This window comes from Lytechinus variegatus, chromosome 18 (assembly GCF_018143015.1).
Source record: "Lytechinus variegatus isolate NC3 chromosome 18, Lvar_3.0, whole genome shotgun sequence".
Taxonomy (NCBI): Eukaryota; Metazoa; Echinodermata; class Echinoidea; order Temnopleuroida; family Toxopneustidae; genus Lytechinus; species Lytechinus variegatus.
Genome location: NC_054757.1, coordinates 3,149,673 through 3,170,093, shown reverse-complemented (window position 1 = coordinate 3,170,093; position 20,421 = coordinate 3,149,673). Strand labels below are relative to the sequence as shown.

Here is a 20,421-nt window from a genome sequence, read left to right as displayed (position 1 = left end):
TCAACGATAACCCTCACAAGTTCTTGATTGAATACAGACGAAATTAAAGGGGAATCCAGCCTTGGCTGGCCATAGAATGTTGTGTTGGGAAGGAGAAAAATGAATTAAACAGAATGGTGAAAGTTTGAAAGAAATTGGACAAGCAATAAGAAAGTTATAGCTGCTTTAAAATTAAGATCACTAATACCATGTAGATATCAAATTGGCAACTGGGTAAGTAAATTATGACAAGGGGCAAGGACAACTTTCCCATAGGCCATGTACTCTATTATCAGGGATTTGTGGTTTTCTCCTAAGTACCCATTCCCCTGTGGCAGTAATCTAAATATATCGAAAGTAAAATACAATTTGAAAAAAAAACCCTTGGGGAAAATGACATTTTAGCCATAATGTGTATTGAAGTACATGGAAGAGTAGTCCTTGCCTTACGTCACTATGACATCACATAAGCGGCCAATTTGAAGTCTCCATAGGCATGATAGGTATAGTGATTACCAATATTTACAACTTTAAAAAAATCATAACTTTCTTGTTATTTGTCCAATATTTTTAAAACTTTCACATATCAACTTGTCTGATTTTTCTTTTTCTTATAAAAACAAGTTTTCATTTGGGTTGGATTCCCCTTTAAGAGCTTAAAAAATCAGAGAAGAAAACAAGGTTTGACGTTCAGGGTTCACTCGAGCATGAGATGTGCACACTGGTGACTGCGATCTCAATTGAAAAAAAACCTTTTATCTAAGCAACTCGTATATTGTTTCTAATCTTGGTTGAAACTTGAAATTTTGACAGTATGGGAAAAAAAGACTTTTTCAAATATGCCAATTTTCAATTTTTGCTTTTTGGAGACCAAAGTACTGTTTTGTTTTTCGTTTTTCACAGAGAACGTACTTTTCCTGGCAAGTTATTGTTGGTTTTGGGTTGGCTTGTCACATAATGTATGCTATGTCTTCCTTTTTTCATCTTCATTGTTTTATTTACTGAAAATGAATTTTATGTTTGAATGAAAGGAGAATGAATTTTATGTTTGAAATCCTAATCTTATATATAATTTAACAAGTTAACTTGTTATTATAGATTGTCAGTTTGTATTGTGAAGCAGAGGATAAGGTTTATGATTGTTGGAATAGTTTTTAGCTCATCCGGCCCGAAGGTCCAGATAAGCTTATGCCAGCATGGCGTGGCGTCTTTCGTCCGTCCACAATTTTAAAATGCTATATACTTCTTCGCCATTTCAAGTCCGATTTCAATTCTGTTTGCTTCATGATAGCACTAGGTGGGGGATTCAAAACTTCTACACAGAATTTTGAAATTCATTAAATATGCTCATTTATGCACATTTTTCAAACAAAACAATGCTTATTCTTTATTTGCTGACCATTTTTGATTTGTTTTGTTTCCATCTGGTAGAGCTTCATGATCGAGGTTTACCAAACATCCACACAGAATATTGAAATTTTGACTAGAAAATTATTTATGCTAATTCATGCAAAATTTATTCATAAATCACATAAAATACTTTTTCTCCTTCATGTGTTGATCAATTTAAAATTTGTTAGCTTTATATGATAGTTCTAGGTGGGGATACTAAATTTCAACGTCAGAATTTAGGAACTCATTAAATATGCTAATTTCTGCATATTTTTCAAAACTCACACAAGTGCTTCCTATTTATTTTTTTGACTGATTTTGATGTTTTTGGTTCCATCTGAGAGCCACCAATATCAATTATGTTTCCTCAATTTGTCACCAATATAAATCACTACAGTGTCAACTGGGCTGAAATTGAAAATTGTGTTAAATTTTGTTGCGAGATGCCGGATGAGCTCCACAGTGCTAGTTTTTTTTGTTTAATATAGACCACTCAGCCAATTATGATATTTGATTTAAATATTTTTGCTTCATTGTGGAAGAGCCGTGGAAGAGCCGTGGTGTAGTGGTTCTGACTCTCGCCTTGTAAACAGAGGGTCGTGTGTTCGAATCCCACCGCGGTCTAGCGTCCTTTGGCAAGGCGTTAATCCACACTTTGCCACTCTCGACCCAGGTGCTAAATGGGTACCCGGTAGGATGCGAAAGATATTGTATTTTTTATTTTGCCAGCGCCATAATGAGGCTGCGATGAATGCAAGGAATGGGGGCAGGGGGGGGGGGGCGATCGCCCCACCAATGAAAATATTGGGGGGCAAACATATCATTTTGCCCCCCCAATAATTCCGCATGTGCTAAAAATAAAATAAGATTATAATGTTACACAGAAATCAGCGAGCGAGATTGAGATACACAACTCGTTCTTCGTCTAAAATCGTGCTCAAAATGTCCACTTTTCAGATTGGAATATCAGAAAATTTCAGCTCGCGCTTCGCGCTCGCATCATTTTTGTAACAAAAACCCATACTTTCCATGATTAAATAGGTGAATATGGTCCCGTTTTCAGTTCTAAACTTTAAAAGAACTCCCACTTCGATTTGCAATAATCTTCTGTTGGATATATCTTGTTCTTTATTAAAAACGTCCATTAAACTCAATTTTTTTTCAGATCGAAATATCAAAATTTTCAGCTCGCGCTTCGCGCTCGCATTAATCTGCTGGTGAAATATGAATATATATATATGTGTGTGCGTGTGTGTGTGTGTATACATATATATATTATGTACACATATTTTTTTCATATAGGCATATGTGTGTGTTTGTGTGATCGAGCGCCTTTGGAAAATTGATTCATGATTTTGCCCCCCCCCCCAATCTGAAAAATGGATCGACGCCCCTGTCCCCAGGGAGTGGAAATTGTGCACTTTTCGTGCGGGATTGAAATGAATCAAATGACCGGGGTAATAATATGCTGTAACGCGCTTTGGGCCATTCTGGGAAAAGCGCTTTATAAAAATTGGGTATTATTATTATTATTGCAGAATTATCGTCTTTCTGCTTGTTCATGCTCTTGGTACTTGAAAGACTCACGGGAGAAAAATCAGAAAGATAAACAAGCTATTTTGGATCATTAAAAAAAAAAGAGTTAGAGTGGTGTGTTTATATATGTGTATGTAGGTTTGTTTGAATGTTTGAAATATACAATATTTCATTTTTTTGCAGATTTCGCAAATACGGCCCAAATTGACTGCATGAGACATAAGTGAGTCCCACAAAAAATGAAACAGAGATTTATCAATGACTTATCATAACGAAATCATAAATACAATAGACAAATAATGACCTACCATTTTTATAGCTTAAAATCTCCTCTTTCATCTGAAATTACTTAGATTATTTCTCATTCACGCATGAGTAAGCAAAACAATTTGAAAAAGGGATACCAAAAAGTCACTTGGCGGGCTGTATCTGGGTTTCAAAAAGAAAACCACATTTATAAAAAAGTTAAATATCTGCTCTTTAATTTGATACCTGAACCTCAATTACAGAAAATCATGATGGTCAAGAAATAAGAAGTTCTGGTTATTTGAAACAAGGCTTCATTATCAATAATTTCATAAAATGAAGAGGTTTTATAGGCTAGCGTTAACTCACTCGACACTCCGTTTTGTTGACGATCAGCCATGCATTAAGTCTTTTGTTACCGTGCGATAGCCTCTGTGGGAAACCGCTTAAAACATGTTTATTTAATGAAATTATGAAAATACAAGCATTGTTTCGAGGGATCATAACTTTTTAACTTCATGATCATTTTCTGTGATTAAGGTATTAAATAAAAGAGCAGATATTGAACTTTTTAATCATGTGACTTTCTTTTTGAAATTTAGATATCCCCGCCAAATGAGTTTTTGGCATCCTTTCTTTGAATTGTTTTTGCTTACTCATGCGTGAATGAGAAATAATCTAAGTAGTATCAGATAAAGTGAAGATTCTAAGCTTTACGTTGGTAAGACATTTGTCAATTGAATTTATGATTAAGTTATGATAAATCATTGCTAAATCTCGGTTCGTTTTTTGTGGGACACACTGTATAGTATCATTAAACAATGTTACTCCCACATGTTCAGGGAGGATTTAATTGTTGTTTCACTTGACAATGGGGACAAAATTACAATATTTCTTATTTCATATAATACGAGACAAAAGAAATACTAGTAGTGAGCGGATGCCTTCAGTCTCCTCATTTGCATATCGACCAGGAACAGGACATATTACTGTTCTGTGAAATTAAGCGAAACTTCTAAATGTCATAACTTTCTCATGTTACATCCGATTTTGATGAAATTTTCAGTGTTATGCTTGATGGATTTTTCTCTTTGTATTCAAATCAACTTGACTTTTTGTTGGGGTGGACTTGTCCTTTAATAAACGATGTGAGTGCGATGGAAGCGCAAACTGTTTTTTTTTTAACCCAGGAGCACATGATGACTATCTTCCAGTTCCGAAGAATGAGCTGAACATTGCTGATATAGTGATATTTCGATCTAAAAAAAGGACAATTTAAGGGTTAGAAATTTATGAAATATGGATAATCTATTCTAATTAAATAGGCCAAATGACGGCTTAAATCAGACAAACACAATGAAAGTTCGATGTCCGAGCTGGAATCTTTTTTGTATATCGTCTTCAAAACCACTGCCACTCAAAAAAACTAAGCTGGATGGAAATCCATATTGGTCTCGAGGAAACAACCGAAAACATACAATTACTTAATCATATCATTTTGCTAATCAAATACTTAATATATCAAGGGAGAGGGAAGGGTAAACCACCAACTCCTGAAGAGATAAAGGAAAAGTTACTTATTAGCAAAGAAGAAGAAAAGAAGATTGCACTAGAGCGTAATACGTTAACGCGACACTATAAAAAATGGGAATATTTGAAGGTTTTAAACATTAACCAAAATAAAAAGGATGGGGAAGGGAGGGGTGCCCCTCGTCTGCCCGTGCATGGAATCGATCGATCACTGTCACTGTAAACTGACCTCTGTCTTGTCTGTTATTGGTTCGTCTTTTTTTTCCTAATTGTTCCTGTCTTATGCTTGTTTGTTTGTTTTTTTTCCTTTTGTTAATGGTTCCTTTTTTTTCTTTTTTTTCCTTATTTCTAATTCCTGTCTACTAGTTTGTTGTTGGTGTGTTAGTTTGTTGTTGGTGTGTTCAGCATGGGGTCTAAGGGGGGGGGGGGCTCATGGGATGGGAGAACCTCATATATATATATATATATATTCATTCTTTTAATTCGCGTAGTTTCGTCTTTGCTTTATCACTTGCTTTAGCTGCATACATAACTTGTTAAAATGTTATATTTTATATGAGTTAGGATTATGTCTCTGTTCTGAAACAATTTGCCTGTTATGTTTATTACACTGTTATTTAATTTGTGTATTGCACTGCTGCAATTATCTTGTTCTATATTTTCTTGATTATGTATGTACGAAATTTATTTTTGAATGAATAATAAAGATCACTACAAAACAAAAACTGCCAATTGAGCAAGAAATCTCGAATTAAAAAGGTATTTTTCATTTTCATTTTAGCCAATTCACTCATCTTCCTCCTCTTATTGTTTTCATCTATTTTCCTCCTTTTGTTTACCTTTCCATTCTTTTTCCCTTTTTTCTTTCTTTAATTCCCTCCTTTTTATTTTTTTTTGCGCTGCCGAGAGGGGGTTGGGCCCCTTGCGCCCTTGGATCCGCCTATAGTACAACAATCTTTTCGTCAGGCCTGCACGTAACCGGTAAACTTCCCCTGTAATATTTGGACATTTGAAGCTACCATAGTTGAAATCCGACGACGAGCAAATTCTCACAACTAAAATGGCTCGGAAACTCGCATTTTCGCACTTTATAATGGTGTTTGCCATTGCCAATATTGTGGAAGCAGAGAAATACAGTCGGAATGCGAATCGTGTGGATAAATTGGATCTTGATGACATTGACAAGTCTTCGATGATGGGAAGAGAATTTAGATCTCGACAAGTCATTCAAGTTTGGCAGAAGGCCGATCGTGTAAGTTTCTCATTGGCCGCGGCCGCAAGCCCCGACACGATATCGATACATATACGCCCCCTTCGATGCCCTGTTTCTGTGCTATGCTGCCTGTTGTTCTGCGTGCTTGATTATTTATTGTTTTATTTGTATTGTAGTTTTGGGGAAGGATTCCATCATGTATATCCCTCCACTTAAATTTTGAAAAAAAGATCTCTCTATTACCGGACACGGCTTAATGACAGTGACACTGACAGTGCTTTGACATTGACAATCTAACGACTTCTTAAGAGGAAATGAATCAAGACAAATTCACACTTGATACAGCTTAGCCTAAACAAGTTAGACCCCTATTCCAAATATGAAAATTATGAATATGATAAATAATATTTTATATTTACCAACCTTTTTCTTTGCATCGCACTTGCCGCATATCTCTCCACTAATTATTTTTGTGCATAACAAATTACATCATGATTGCGGTTGGGTAAAGATATTCTTGATTATTAAACTAGCCAGGAGGTTCCTAGAGGGTAAAAATCATTTACTAACATATGCTTACCCTCCACGGAGCCAGGGGTTCCTTCCCATTCATGTACGTGTACCGCGAAACCACCAGAAACTTTTGCCCCCGAGATTTCTACTTCTAAAAAAGATCTAGATTTTCTAGCCCTAAATCATGTTATGGGATACAACTTCATTTTCAACATTTCTACACTATCGATTTCATTCTTAAACATGAATTCATAAAAAAAACGAAAATATGATCTCTTTGTATTTCGCCAAGACGACACCACGCATATCGCGATCTAACCAATGTTTAATTTTTGAAATGTGTTCATAACTTAGAAAGTATATATGGACCTCGTTCATTAAACTTAGACATAAGGGTAAAAGTGTATCACTACTGATCCTGCCTGAGTTTCAGGTCACATGATTAAGGTCATAGGTCACTTGCGGTCATCGAACTTTGGCCATGTTGGGGTTATTTGAGGAATCTTCATAACTTATGGATCTAGTTCATGAAACTTGGACATATGTATCCCTGCATGAACAACATCCTGTGCGAATTTCAGGTCACATGACCTAGGTTTTAGAAAAAAAAATAGTTGAGGAGGGCTGAAGCCCCTCCCCCCTGCCTCAGTTCTGCGGTTCCTGATAATAAATTCTTGAATGACTTAAAGAGTTTGACTCCTTTCTTCCCTTCTATCGCTCCCTCTCTTTCTCCACTAATAGATGAATCTTGCACAGAACAAAATGAAGGATCTTCACCGGGAGTTGCTACGTATTGACGGAATGTACCATAAACTAAAGAAAGAAGCCTCTGTCAAGAATCAAGATAATAGAATTAACAGAGGAGGTCTAGAAGAACCAGATATGGCAATACAGAAACAGCTTAGGGGTAAGAAACAACTGAGTTAACCATAGGAGCAAGAAACTTCCTCTAGATGTAAAGGCCACTCTAATGCCTAAAAATCTGTCATGATTTTTTTTTTTTCCTTAGACTAAAGATTTTTAATTATGTTGATTTTAAGAAGGTTATAGTATTGATTAAAATGATAGTAAACTCATCAAGACTGGCTGTCTCTGTGGTAACCATCGGATATTGACAACTTGCTATTCCTGACAACTTTCATGAAACACTGATCATGGCACTAGGGAGATCCACTTGATGTCTTGAATTCTGTCTCTGTTCAGTTTGTCTCACTTGCGATCTCACTCCTACACAGACAGCCAACAGCATGTTCAGCAACTGGGCGGCGAGTGTGACATTGTTCTCATGGCAACACAAAATGCTCGCCTATTAACTAAATGCTATGTTTTCTGTCTTTGTGTATGAGTGAGATCAAAATTGAAAACAAACAGACGAGAGGCAAAAAAATCTTGGTCTTCATGAAGTCCTGAGAGACAATGGAGATGAAGAGTTAGGGGTCCTGGGACCAAAACATTCAACCCATCACCTCTCATGGTGGGTGCATTGTGCGGGAGTTCTGATAGAAAATACTACAAGTTCAACCTTGGCTTGTTCTCACTGGCTGCTAGGCTGTGCACATTTGTTACAAAACATTGGTCAGTATCAATCCGAAGCAGCCTCACTTGGTAGTAGAATTTCTATCGATAAATAAAGTGAATTATGAAGTTACCACCTTTATTTACTGTACAGATGTCATGCAAAAGTACGGTATGGATGGTACAACAGGCCGTGAGAGGAGGATGAAGTTTGACAGTGACACCCCGTTTGAAGACCGCAAGGTTGCCCAACTCTGGCTAAAGGCACAGAAAAGTAAGATTATCATCAGATTTCAAGAAGTATATCAGGGTACACCATTAGCAATGAGGAAGTGATAGTTGGGTGATGGTGGTTCTGATGGTGATGTTGGTGGTGTTTGAGGTTGTCAATGAACCTGGTGATGGTACTAGTACCGAGGCATGTATCAATCTGAGGGGTGACTAAAGTGGTGCTGATGGTATCATTGGCACTGAGGTTACAGGAGGAGGGATGACTAGTGGTGCTTATGGCTGTATCATTGGAGTCACAGCAGTCCATTTTTCTATCATTCAGTATTCGAAAAAAAATCCAAGGACCATACAAAGACATATTTATCAAAAGGTGCTCAAAAGTGTAAGGGGAAAGAGTATTAGATGTACATTTAACAGGTTGTTGTAATTATAAATAGGGGCTGCATACAATCACAAATGAAGTTTTTGCTGTGGCATCTGAATTTAAGGAGTAAAATTATGATCACTGCCAGAAACATGTACATACCTGTAGCATTTTACATTTTTATGTCAATTTTTGCCAGGTAACCAATTCACCAAGGAAGAACTTGAGGAGCTGAAGGAAGAACTGTCCAAACATGAAGAGAAACAGAAGTCGTTTGACAAGTTAATGACAGAAATTCATGGAGAAGGTATGCAAGTTCAGAAAGAAAGAACATGGATCTTATTTTGCTCGGTACCGTCCATGCACTAGTATTCAACCCGTTTGGAGAAATTCCTCAAATATATAGAAATAGGGAATCTACCTTAATTTCAGACCTTTCTCATTTGCAAGAGGAAATTCAGGGTTGTCTGTTGCTAGTATTGTTTTCTTTAATCTTTTGGCTGTACGTGCGTGTGATGGAGTGATGTGGCGATGGCTTTTTGCACTAGTATTCAACCTAGCATTGAAAGATGGCCCTGTCTCTCAATCTGCCCTTGTCCCATCCGACTATGGACTAGACCATTTGAGATGAGACCAAACAGAATTAGTCAAAGCCAGAGACTGACATAGATCTAGTTGAGCAATCCAAACCATTTTGAGATTCGCTATCTATCATCACTAGGTTGAATACTAGTGCTATTCAGTGCAAAAGGTCACTGCCGCATAATTCAATCCTCTGTGCATGCAGTCAACAGATCGAAAAAGAAAATACCGACAACAGATTACTCTGGAAATCACAAAGGTATGAAATTGAGATAAATTCCCATTCATAAATATTTGGGGAAATTTCTCCAAATGGATTGAATTTTGCAGGGTTGAATAATAGTGCCCATACAGTACCTCTTCAAGCCATTCTAATCCAGTGCTTCTCAATCTATTTTAAGTCAAGGCCCACTCTCGGATTTAAAAACGAATTGAGTTCCACCTTTGTTGAAACATACACAGGTTTTCAAAGGGATGTTTAATATTGAATGATAGAAAATGCAAGCGAAGGAGTGATGCGACCAAGCAGAAACCTATTTTCAACTCAGATATTGAAAATTAAATTGTCTGGTGTGCACCTCACTTGGAATTTATGTGGAGTGTTGAGGCCCAGTGGATTAGTCTTCTGACTTTGAAACAGAGGGTTGTGGGTTCGAATCCCAGCCATGGCATAATTTCCTTCAGCAAGAAATTTATCCACATTGTGCTGCACTTAACCCAGGTGAGGTGAATGGGTACCTGGCAGGATTAATTCTTTGAACGCTTTAGCGCCTATTAATATTGCAGCTTAGCTACAGCCGGGGTAATATGATAATAAGGACTGTGCCTCGGAATAGGTTATTTCTAGATAGATGGTGCTATTTAAATGCCTATTATTATTTTAATTTTGGGGAAATTTCAAACATAAACATAAGAAAAGATGACAAAGATATTAATATTTCTGCCCCTCTTTGCTTATGTCCATGCTGAATTTATCTCAGAGAAACATGTCAGGTCCACCTTACATCAGCTCTATGTGAAAGTAAATGATAATGAAAAGAAAAAGTGTGAGAACAAGTAATGATAATAATAATAGCAAGTTTGTATATGGCGCTTTTCTCGTAACGGCTAAAAGCGCTTTGTAACATATTACCACGGGTACATGGACAACCCCCAACATGCCCCTCCCTCATTTCATACAGAATGTTAGTTCATAACTTCTTTTCTTACTTACTATTGTACTTCAATATTCTTTTAGATATCTGTTTTCAGCTCAGCTATTTAATTATTTGCAAAGACCAAATGACTTTTTTGTTATTTACAGAGAACAATCTCTTGTGACTTATTGTTGGTTTGGGTCGGGCTGGTCACTTTGATAACTGATCATTGTGACCTCAAACAAGAGTTCTTCACACCACAAACACCATTTTCTATTTCCCTTCTGTTGTGGGGTATTCAGCTTGTTTTATGAAATTTATTTGAATATATCCCAGGCTTTTGAGATTCAATTTGCATTTGAAGCTGAAGTGGCACATGATTGATTTTACAGATGGTACCAGGGCTAACTCTGCAGACCGCTTTGGGAACAAGAATCCAGAGGAGGTGCGTCAGCTGCGGATCAAAGAGATGGAGTTGAAGCTACAGCATCGTGAGATTGCCAAGGAGTTTGAGAAGATCTCAGTGAAGACAATGCCCGAGGAAGAGAGAGGTCCATTCACAGAGAGGCGTGTCATTACACTCTGGCAAGAAGCAAAGAAACAAGACTTCTCCACCGAAGATCTGGAGGCAATCATGGTAAGGTTCAAGACAACTATCTTTCAAAATCAACCTTGGAAAGCCCTGATACTTTCTGTTGATAGAGAATAAACAAACAATGAACGGATATTTCTGTTAGTAAACAGAGACAGAATAAATATATTTTTATTCATTCTATTGCTATAATAATAATAGTAATAATTGGCATTTATATAGCGCTTTATCAATCTACGACTGTTCAAAGCGCTTCACAATTATCATTAATTTTAATGCCTTGTTAACCTTTGCTACGATGATCTTATTTATTCATGTATTCATTTATTCAGTTTAAAACATAGATACATTATACAAAGTTTCCAGGACTGAGCATCGTACCATGGATTAGTCTACAATTTTTTTTTTCACTTGTACTTGGCATCATAGAGGGCTAAAAACATATCAATACATATGCTGTAAAGAGAACATGTCATATCATTGCACTGATTGTGCACCACCCATAAATATATTGTACATTGTCCCTATGCTGATCTCAAAATGCCCTATAAGGGCTTCCACTTCAGTTTTTTAATGACTACGGGCCTAACAAAATCAAAACCCCGATAATCATGAATCCTTACGAAAATCATATGATCATCGTATTTAACCCAAAGGTGATCATATGATTAAGATTTTGATTTGATTTATTTTTTCTTCTGCATTCATAACATTCATATACAATGCAAGTCCAAGAAAAGGTCACCCTGGAAGGCAAACTTTAATCTTTAATTTAAGAAGTTATCTTTGGTTGGGTAAGAAAGCCCAAATGTGGAATTTTAAAATTTCATTAAGAAAAATTTGATAATATGCATATTTATGCTAATTTGGGGCACCTAATTTGCATAATCAGTAAAATGGGCGTTACGTATGGGACAATTATAAAAACTCATAGAAAATGAAAACAAAACTTCTGAGATTCAGTCATAGGTGGGACATGGACCCCCTTACATCTTATTACTTTTGGCAGAAAAAAGTGGTGTCATCTAATTAATTATGCAAATTAGGTCTTGTCCAAGGATGGAATGTCCCATACGTAACATTTTGAGGATGTTTTTTAAGTTATTTCTCATAATACAATACTTGTATTGTTGCATCTCTGGGAAGTTCTAATTTATTAAGTATGAAAATGTTATACCACAAAAAGTTTCAAAAATGGAGTTTACTTTTTAATTAAAAGTTAATTAAAAAATTGTTACGTATGGGACAACACGTTACATATTGGACATTTACACACAATGTCAATGGGGAGATTTGTGTACAAAGTGAATGGAGAAAAACAAATTTGAAGAGTGCTCTAAAAACTGATTATTTACCTTTTCTTTAGTTTTTAAACACTGATTTGTTATGAATACTGATTAATGAATACAAATGAAGCCCAACAAAATGTGAAAATGGAAAAATATGAAAAAATAAAAACAATAGAAATACATAAGAAATTCATAAAACCATGAAAAACAAGGAATAAAAAGGTTGAAATGGCTAATTTCCCCTTCAGTGATATCAAATATGTCTCAGTAGAACATTTAAAAAGAAAGAAACTCTTTTGTTATTTCCATATTTTAAATTATTTCAATTTTTGAATTATGGGGAAAATTGTGTACGTTCTCTATGGGGACAAAATGTCCCATACGTAACTGTCCCATACGTAACTGTCCCATACGTAACATGTCATTAATTTGTTTAATTAGAGTCTGTAATTAGAGGGATTTGGCTTATGACATGAAACTTGCCATAAATGTACTATAGTATTGAGACTTCTATCACACTAAGTTTCAAGTTGTCAAGTGAAATACTTTCAGAGAATTCTCAACTTGAAACTAATGTATTAAAAATTGTCTTTTCTCTGCGTCCCATACGTAACGGCGCATCTTTTCGCTCTAAAAGGTCAAGATCAAGGTCATATGTCACAATTTTTTGCATGATTATTCTTCTCCTAGATGTCTACCATCATGAGGGTATTCAATCTAATCAAAGTCATTTAACACTATTTTTCAGGTCATTAAAGCCTCTGAAATGTCCCATACGTAACGCGCGCGAATTCTTGGACTTGCCCTAAAGTCAATTTTCATTACGTAACAAACATATTGACTTTGATATGAATCATAAAGAAAAAAAATATTAATATAAAAGTCATTCTAAACAAATATGATCTACTACCAACAAAAAAAATTGAACATTACAGTTTGCAGAAGGATTGTCATTATAAGCAGATTGCTTGAAAAAAAAGGACAACCCCTGAATGAAACTCATTAGATTAATACATATTTATAAAGCAGAATGGAAATGTTATTTTGTTCATAATTTTATAATAATGAAGATGAATTTATTTTATTTTGTATTTTATTTATTTAATTCATGCATGTTCACAATTTACAATGTAAAAGAATACATAGATGAGATATAAATATATACGAAACACAAGTAAATAATGAACATACAAAGGTGTTGCAACATAAGCTAAAAGCTTGATTGGTTGAAGCACCTTTAAACTTGTTTGCATCCAAGCAAACAAAATAAAAATGTAAGAATAAGGAAGAGAGGAAAGAAAGAGAAGAATGTGAAAGACTGCCGAGATTTAACAATTAAGTTTCAAATTGTTATGAATATATGGTATAGTAATGAATGAGGATGATGATGGTGAAAATGAAGGCCATGATGGAGAGGATGTGATCACCCTACAGACACTCGACAATCATAGACCAAGTCCTGGCACGAGTAGTGATTTCACTACTCGAGGCGAGTAAAAAAAATACTTGAGTTTTCTCGAGTACTCGAGTAGTAATTTGACCTTAAAATATCGCCATCTACGATCATTAATTACGGCCAAATTGTAATTCGGACGAAGGCAAAATGTGCAAGAGTTTTGAGTGACAACGTCCATCACGGAACGCAACAGGTGGGACCATACGATTACGAAGCCTGGGTCTATCACACAGTAACTTTTCACGTCTCAAAAGCCGATATTACCTAGATTATTCATACAATGCTCGTATATCTGTCTTAAGTAGTTATTTTGAAGCGGAAAATTGGTCTTTATTTTCTGGTAATAATACCGTCTTCGAAGTTCGAACCAAGGTCGTAAATTTGTTTGGTATTCCATAGCCGCCGACGAACAGAACACAATCTCACTCGCATACTCGTCGTTGACAATGATACAGCCTTTTATCAAGACGTGCGGCAGCGCATGCATGATAGCTTGGTACTTCAATGCATTACTATTTTTGGTAGCGTGATCGCGATAAGACTTGAGAAAAGGCCATACTCGTGTCAATGCACATTGTCTCATTTCTCTCCCATAAAACTCCTTCCAGCGCAGCTTAATGAGCTTATGTAACTGGGGTGCCCGGTGCGTAATAAATCTTGCTCAGTGAAGTAGTTCGTGAAATGAAAATGCCATGCTACATCTACATGTATATTCTTACTCCCGCGCTCACTCTCAGTCTCTCACCTGTCACTCAGTGATATCTTTGCCGATTTCCAAATTTATTTGTATCTTTTATCACTTGTCTTTAGGCCAGGAGGGGGGGGTCTAAAATCTAATGAGAATTTGAGGGCTCCGTTGATGTCTAGATAACGGACAAAACATTGTCATCTTGTAAGTTTTCAGTCATAACTTCCGAAGTTTATTTTGCGAACATTTTTTTTTTAAACTCTAAAAACAAAACAAAACTCTGAATAGCCACTTACCGGTAGTTACAGGCTATAACTAGGAAAGGAAAAAAACAACAACGGCAAAATAGTAATCACAAAGTTGAATCTAATCTACTAATAAGTAATAACGCTTAATTTAGAGAGTTAAAGACCGTTAAGACATGAAGTATTGTAAAAATGAGGAAATGATAAATAATTCAAGAGCTTTAAGATGTACAAATGACTTTGTCTAGCCCAAATAATACTCCCATTGATTAACCATCATTATCTTTCCGCCTTATCACGATTAACATAAACAACGAACTTTTTTCCTCTACCTTCTTATCTCTCTTCCCCCTTCGCCCGTCTCTCTCTTTCTCACACTCTCTCCATTATCCACCCTCTCCCCCCCTCTCTCTCTCTATGTTTCTATAGCTCTCGCTTCATCTCTGTCCCAGAAAAGTCAAACTCATCAAAAATGGTTTCAAAGCAGTGAGAAAGAATTGCTCTACCATACCATGTCAGTGATGTCACATTTACTCATATTCAAGCTCTCTAATTTTTATGACAATAAACTAGTAAAAAAACCTAAAAATTGTTGCGTTTTTATTGACTCAGTCGGTATGAGAAATAAATAACCGCTTTGACTAATGAACTGAACTCATGCATGAAACACGAAAGTGCAAAACTGAGATAAATCAAATTTTAAGAACACGATAAGACTACCGTAGATGAAAGGGTCCCTCAGCTGGGTACAACTATTTATCTAGCCATATGTTTCACTATAGTTTATAATCGTATTATGATAAAGGAAAGGCATTTTTGACTAGATGTACTAAAAAGAAATAATAAAAAAATATTAGTTGCACCCAGCCGACCCATGATTTTAACTAACTGGTTTTAAGAGTGTATGTATTGAATTTTAATTATATTCCTACTACTACAAGACGATAAAATCGTTTACTTTATTCATGAAACAGCGAGCAGTAAGAACTAAGAATAGAATTTAGGCTGTATATCATCTTCAAGTTCGCACTATGAGAGAATTCAAATTCAATTACTTCAAATACATTTTAAAAGCGCGCTCTAGTCTCTACTTAATGAGCTCCCTTCAGACGATTGGCAGCTGCGCAAGCGCAGTAAGGGGACTTTGATTTGAGCGCAGACTAGGCTTCCCGTCGATATGATATGAACGACTGCAAAAACAATTTGTGGCTTATTTTGTTCATGGACGAGCTACGCGACGGGCGAACCGAAAAATAGGAGTGTAAGTTGCGATTTTGAATCTACTAATCTTACCCCCGAAAATGATTTCAACAAACGGATAAAAATAAAATACACGCATGGCTAGCTAGTAATGCGCCGCACTCGTAAGTCGCAACTGTGGAGTACTGGAGTTACGAAACAAATTAACAATGCAATTAAAGTATATTCTCGGTCAATATCATTCTGAACTTCACGAACGTACGAAGCACTGCGAACACAGCGGAGTGAGCGGACTACGCAAGCCACTCCGCTACTGGCATAAGCGCTGGCGCCTAGGTTTCCCCGGTCACATGAATTTTGAACTTGTGCCGCGCAAGCAGGACTTGTGCGCTCTGACTTCAATTCCGCCGTTAAAACATCGTGAATAAACTGTTCCACGTGAAAAAATTAAGAATTCTGTGTAAAATTATGAACAGCAAAATTCACGATTCAACACGAGTGGTCGAGTAGAGAGTCTTCTACTCGGAGGAGAGCGAGTAATCCAGCGAGTGAACGAGTGGAAAAACAGTACTCGTACATCACGCGAGTACTCGAAAAATAAAAATTCCCTACTCGTGACGCGAGTAGTAAGGCAACACTCGAGTCTACTCGAGTAGTCGAATACTCGTGCCAGGCTTACATAGACCAAATATAAAAAAAACATAATCCAATTAAATTTAGCTTTATGCTTTGTTCGTTTTAGATGGAGTTGAAAGAATTTGAGGAGAAGATTGAGGAGCACGATAAAGCCCACCGAGCCTCGTTGAGTGCTGAGATCAAACACAGATCAGACTTCAAGAAACCTGTTGATAAGCTGAAGACCAATGAACAGAAGAGCCTCTATGATAGAGCTAAGGAGATGGGTATTGATGTAAGTTCACTCATTGTATAAGGCTTGCAACGTTTAATCATGTCATGGCGCGCTATCATGGTTTTTGTCTCACCTGCATAGCAGAGTGAGACTATAGGCGCCGCTTTTCCGACGGCGGCAACGGCGTCAACATCAAATCTTAACCTAAGGTTAAGTTTTTGAAATGACATCATAACTTAGAAAGTGTATGGACCTAGTTCATTAAACTTGGACATAAGATTAATCAAGTATCACCAGACATCCTGCATGAGTTTCACGTCACATGACGAAGGTCAAAGGTCATTTAGGGTCAATGAACTTTGGCCGAATTGGGGGTATCTGTTGAATTACAATCAAAACTTTAAAAGTTTTTGGATCTGATTCATGAAACTTGGACATAACAGTAATCAAGTATCACTGAACATCCTGTGCAAGTTTCACATGTTCAAGGTCAAAGTTCATTTAGGGTCAATAAACTTTGGCCGAATTGGGGGTATTTGTTGAATTACCATCATAACTTTGAAAGTATGTTGGTCTAGGTCATAAAACTTGGACATAAGAGTAATAAAGTATCACTGAACATCGTGTGCGCATTTTAGGTCACATGCCCAAGGTCAAAGGTCAATGAACTTTGGCCATAATGGGTGTATCTGTTGAATTACCATCATAACTTTGCAAGTTTATTGATTTGACTTCTGAAACTTGGACATAAGAGTAATCAAGTATCACTGAATATCCTGTGCAAGTTTCAGGTCACATGATCAAGGTCAAAGGTCATGTGAGGTCAATGAATTTTGGCCACATTGGGGGTATTTGTTGATTTACCATCCTACAATGTATCTCTGTAAAGTGTATTGGTCTAGTTCATAAAACGTGGAAATAAGAGTAACCAAGCATCACTGAACATCTTGTGCGAGTTATAGTAGTTTTCAAAGTCAGCACTGCTGCTATATTGAACCGCGTGATGCAGGTGAGACGGCCAGGGGCATTCCACTTGTTTATATATTCGTTAATAAAATCCCCCTAATTTACGAAGTGTTGGGTTACGTGATTGGTGAAATGCTACAAGAGAAATACAAATCATCACATAATGTTTAAAAAATGTATGTAATTTGTCATTGAGAACAGATTTAACACCCGCTCAACGTGTAGGTCTGACCGTCTGTTGTGAATCTAATCTGAAACCACAGAAGTTCCTTTGAACACCGCCAGAATTTCTCTCATTTTACGAAAATGCAAAAATTTACTGAAACCCAAATGGCAGGTTACAATTAGAGTTTAAACTGCTTCATAGCAAGGTTACCACTGTGCGAAATAGAAATGAATACAAGAAAGTTTATTTAAAGTGTGAGACTTTCGGGCTTGGATGTTTTGTTGCACACAAACATTGCGATCATTATGAGGGTGCATTTTTATGTGTGACATCACGATTAGTCTTACTAACAAGCACTTGCATTTTTAAAGATAAAAAACTGTTGGGTAAAGTGCATAAAGACTCATGTCATGTAAATGCAAATCTGACATTGCATGATTTACAGGTGTGAAAAATAACAAAGTTTAGACCCTACACTTTGAAGATTAGAGGACGCTTTTTAACGAGAGCATTCAAAACTCGATGGTGGGCTGTCAATGATTACATGAGTAAACGTTGCAAGCCATTGTATTGCAAGCATTATTTCATTCAGCACTTTAACAAAAGCAATTATCTACAAAAGAAGAGGCAAAGATAAAATGAAGATTATTTGTACATTATTACAATGCATGAACAGATGGCTTGGGGAAAGGGAAGAGTAAAATAAATTACTGTAGCTTATAGGCTTTCTGGCGTGACCACGGCTTGTATTGCAATATCCACAAGAATACTGACTTTATACAGAATAAATTCGGTTCTAGTGGAAATAGTGAATTGAAAATTACCTGGCAAATATGAACAAGAAAATTTGGTGTAATTTGGAATAAAATATGGATTAATGTTTAAATGGATGGAACATAGGTATCAGAATAGCTCAGCCAGGGGGTGTTTTCCTACAGCAAGAAATTTATCCGCATTGTGCTGCACTCAACCCAGGTGAGGTGAATGTGTACAAGGCAGGATTAATTCCTTAAATTCACCAGTGCCTTTAGCAGCTGGAGCTACAGCTGAGGTAATATACAGTGCGTATCAAAAAAAAGTTTACACTTTGAAAAAATCCTGTAAAATTATGCATTTGCAATATCCTGAAGATATTTCCACATTTTAACATTTATACAAGTCCATTAAAGCAAATGACGATATAACTGTCGAAAAATATTTCCGCTTGAGTGAGCACCACTTACTTTTGAAAAGTTAGTGAAAAATTATTTGCGCAGAATTTTGAAATAGTTGTGTGAATAAAAGTAGACCTTGATCATAAAGAACACATGGAATTTATCTAGTAAAATTGATTTGAAGATATTGTCTACATTGTTTGACTTGTTTCCTTGCCCAAAACACTTCGAAGAGTGCATTTCGCCCCACCCCACTCCCCCACACACCGAGGCCATCGTGACGATATTTGCTTTACACTGAGCTGTGATTTACATGGAATGGCTTAAGCTTGATTTACATTTTAGTAATCATTGCTAAGCTGGGGAAAAGTTTGGAGAAACAAGTATTAAATGAAAAATGAAATGTAAACCCACTTTCAATGATAAAAATTTAGTGAAAAAATGCAGGATATGTCTGAAATAAACTTTTGTTCAGATTCAGTTATGTCCTCAGATCCAGCTGGCACAATAGGGTAAAGGTTGTGCTTAATAAGTGTTGAAATTTCAATTTGGGTGGCAAAATTGTTACAAAATGCTTGAATGTATCCGTTTTATTTCAAATAACTAAAAGTGAAAGGGGAATGTAAAATAAATCTTTCGCAGGGTAAGTTTGATTTCGCCCTTTCCCCGCCTTGACACAGCATGAAAAGGAGCATTCCTGCGCAAACAGATTTCTGAAAGCTTTACAGAAATGGACAGTGCTCACTCAATTGTAACATCCTGACAAAACTTTTACTTTCATTGGATAGATGAGACCCAAACCAAAAATTATATGTGAAAAAATTACCCACATGTTGTATATTTTTTAATTACCAGGCCTTTTCCAAAGTGTAAACTTTTTTTTGATACGCACTGTATAGTGCAGCATTGAATAGGAAACTATATAAATCAGCACCTCATAAAAGCTATTGTATTTGAGATAAAGTTATGATAAATCATTGCTAAAATCTTGGTGTCGTTTTTTGTATGACTATTGGATAGATGTCTTCATGTCATGTTTTCTATCTGAATTTAATACATCTTTTATCACTCAATGGGACAAGTAGAATGTGATCGAAATATGTTTCTCTATAATGCTTTGTTCTTTTAGATCCACCATACCATGAAAAACCTTCGTCATCGGATCTCGCAGGGAGGCAAGTGGAATGAGGAACTCTAAGAGATCCTAGGCCTCCAATCTAAATGAGGCTCTTCACCAAAGTGCATATGTCTTCAAAAAAACTTAAGTCTTTCATGAAAAAATGTTTTTGTTTTCACACATAGTTCAAGGCCCCATCTTACAAAGAGTTGTGATTGATCCAATCAATCGCAACTTTGGAAAGCCAGCAAAGTCAACATATAAAATGCATGTCTATTAAAAAAATTCTAGATAGGAATGTATATCCATAACTTCATTGATTTCTTAAGAATTTGGTGTGATCTCCTTTGTTAACAAAGGACATTTTGCAAATTTCCTGTAGAAAAAATTATGACACTGATGGATTTCCATAGAGTTACGATTGATTGGATCAATCGTAACTCTTTGTAAGACGGGGCCCA

General features: G+C 36.3%; 1 protein-coding gene across 1 annotated transcript; it reads left to right on the top strand.

Moving 5' to 3' along the window:
* The first annotated feature begins 5,679 nt into the window (after nt 1-5,679).
* LOC121431951 (alpha-2-macroglobulin receptor-associated protein-like) lies at nt 5,680-20,176 on the top strand. The gene is made up of 7 exons (XM_041629745.1): nt 5,680-5,935; nt 7,151-7,316; nt 8,079-8,198; nt 8,719-8,826; nt 10,630-10,874; nt 16,450-16,617; nt 19,973-20,176. The coding sequence occupies exons 1-7, from the start codon at nt 5,744-5,746 to the stop codon at nt 20,039-20,041; spliced, it is 1,068 nt and encodes a 355-aa protein (XP_041485679.1). The 5' UTR covers nt 5,680-5,743; the 3' UTR covers nt 20,042-20,176.
* Nucleotides 20,177-20,421: the final 245 nt, after the last annotated feature.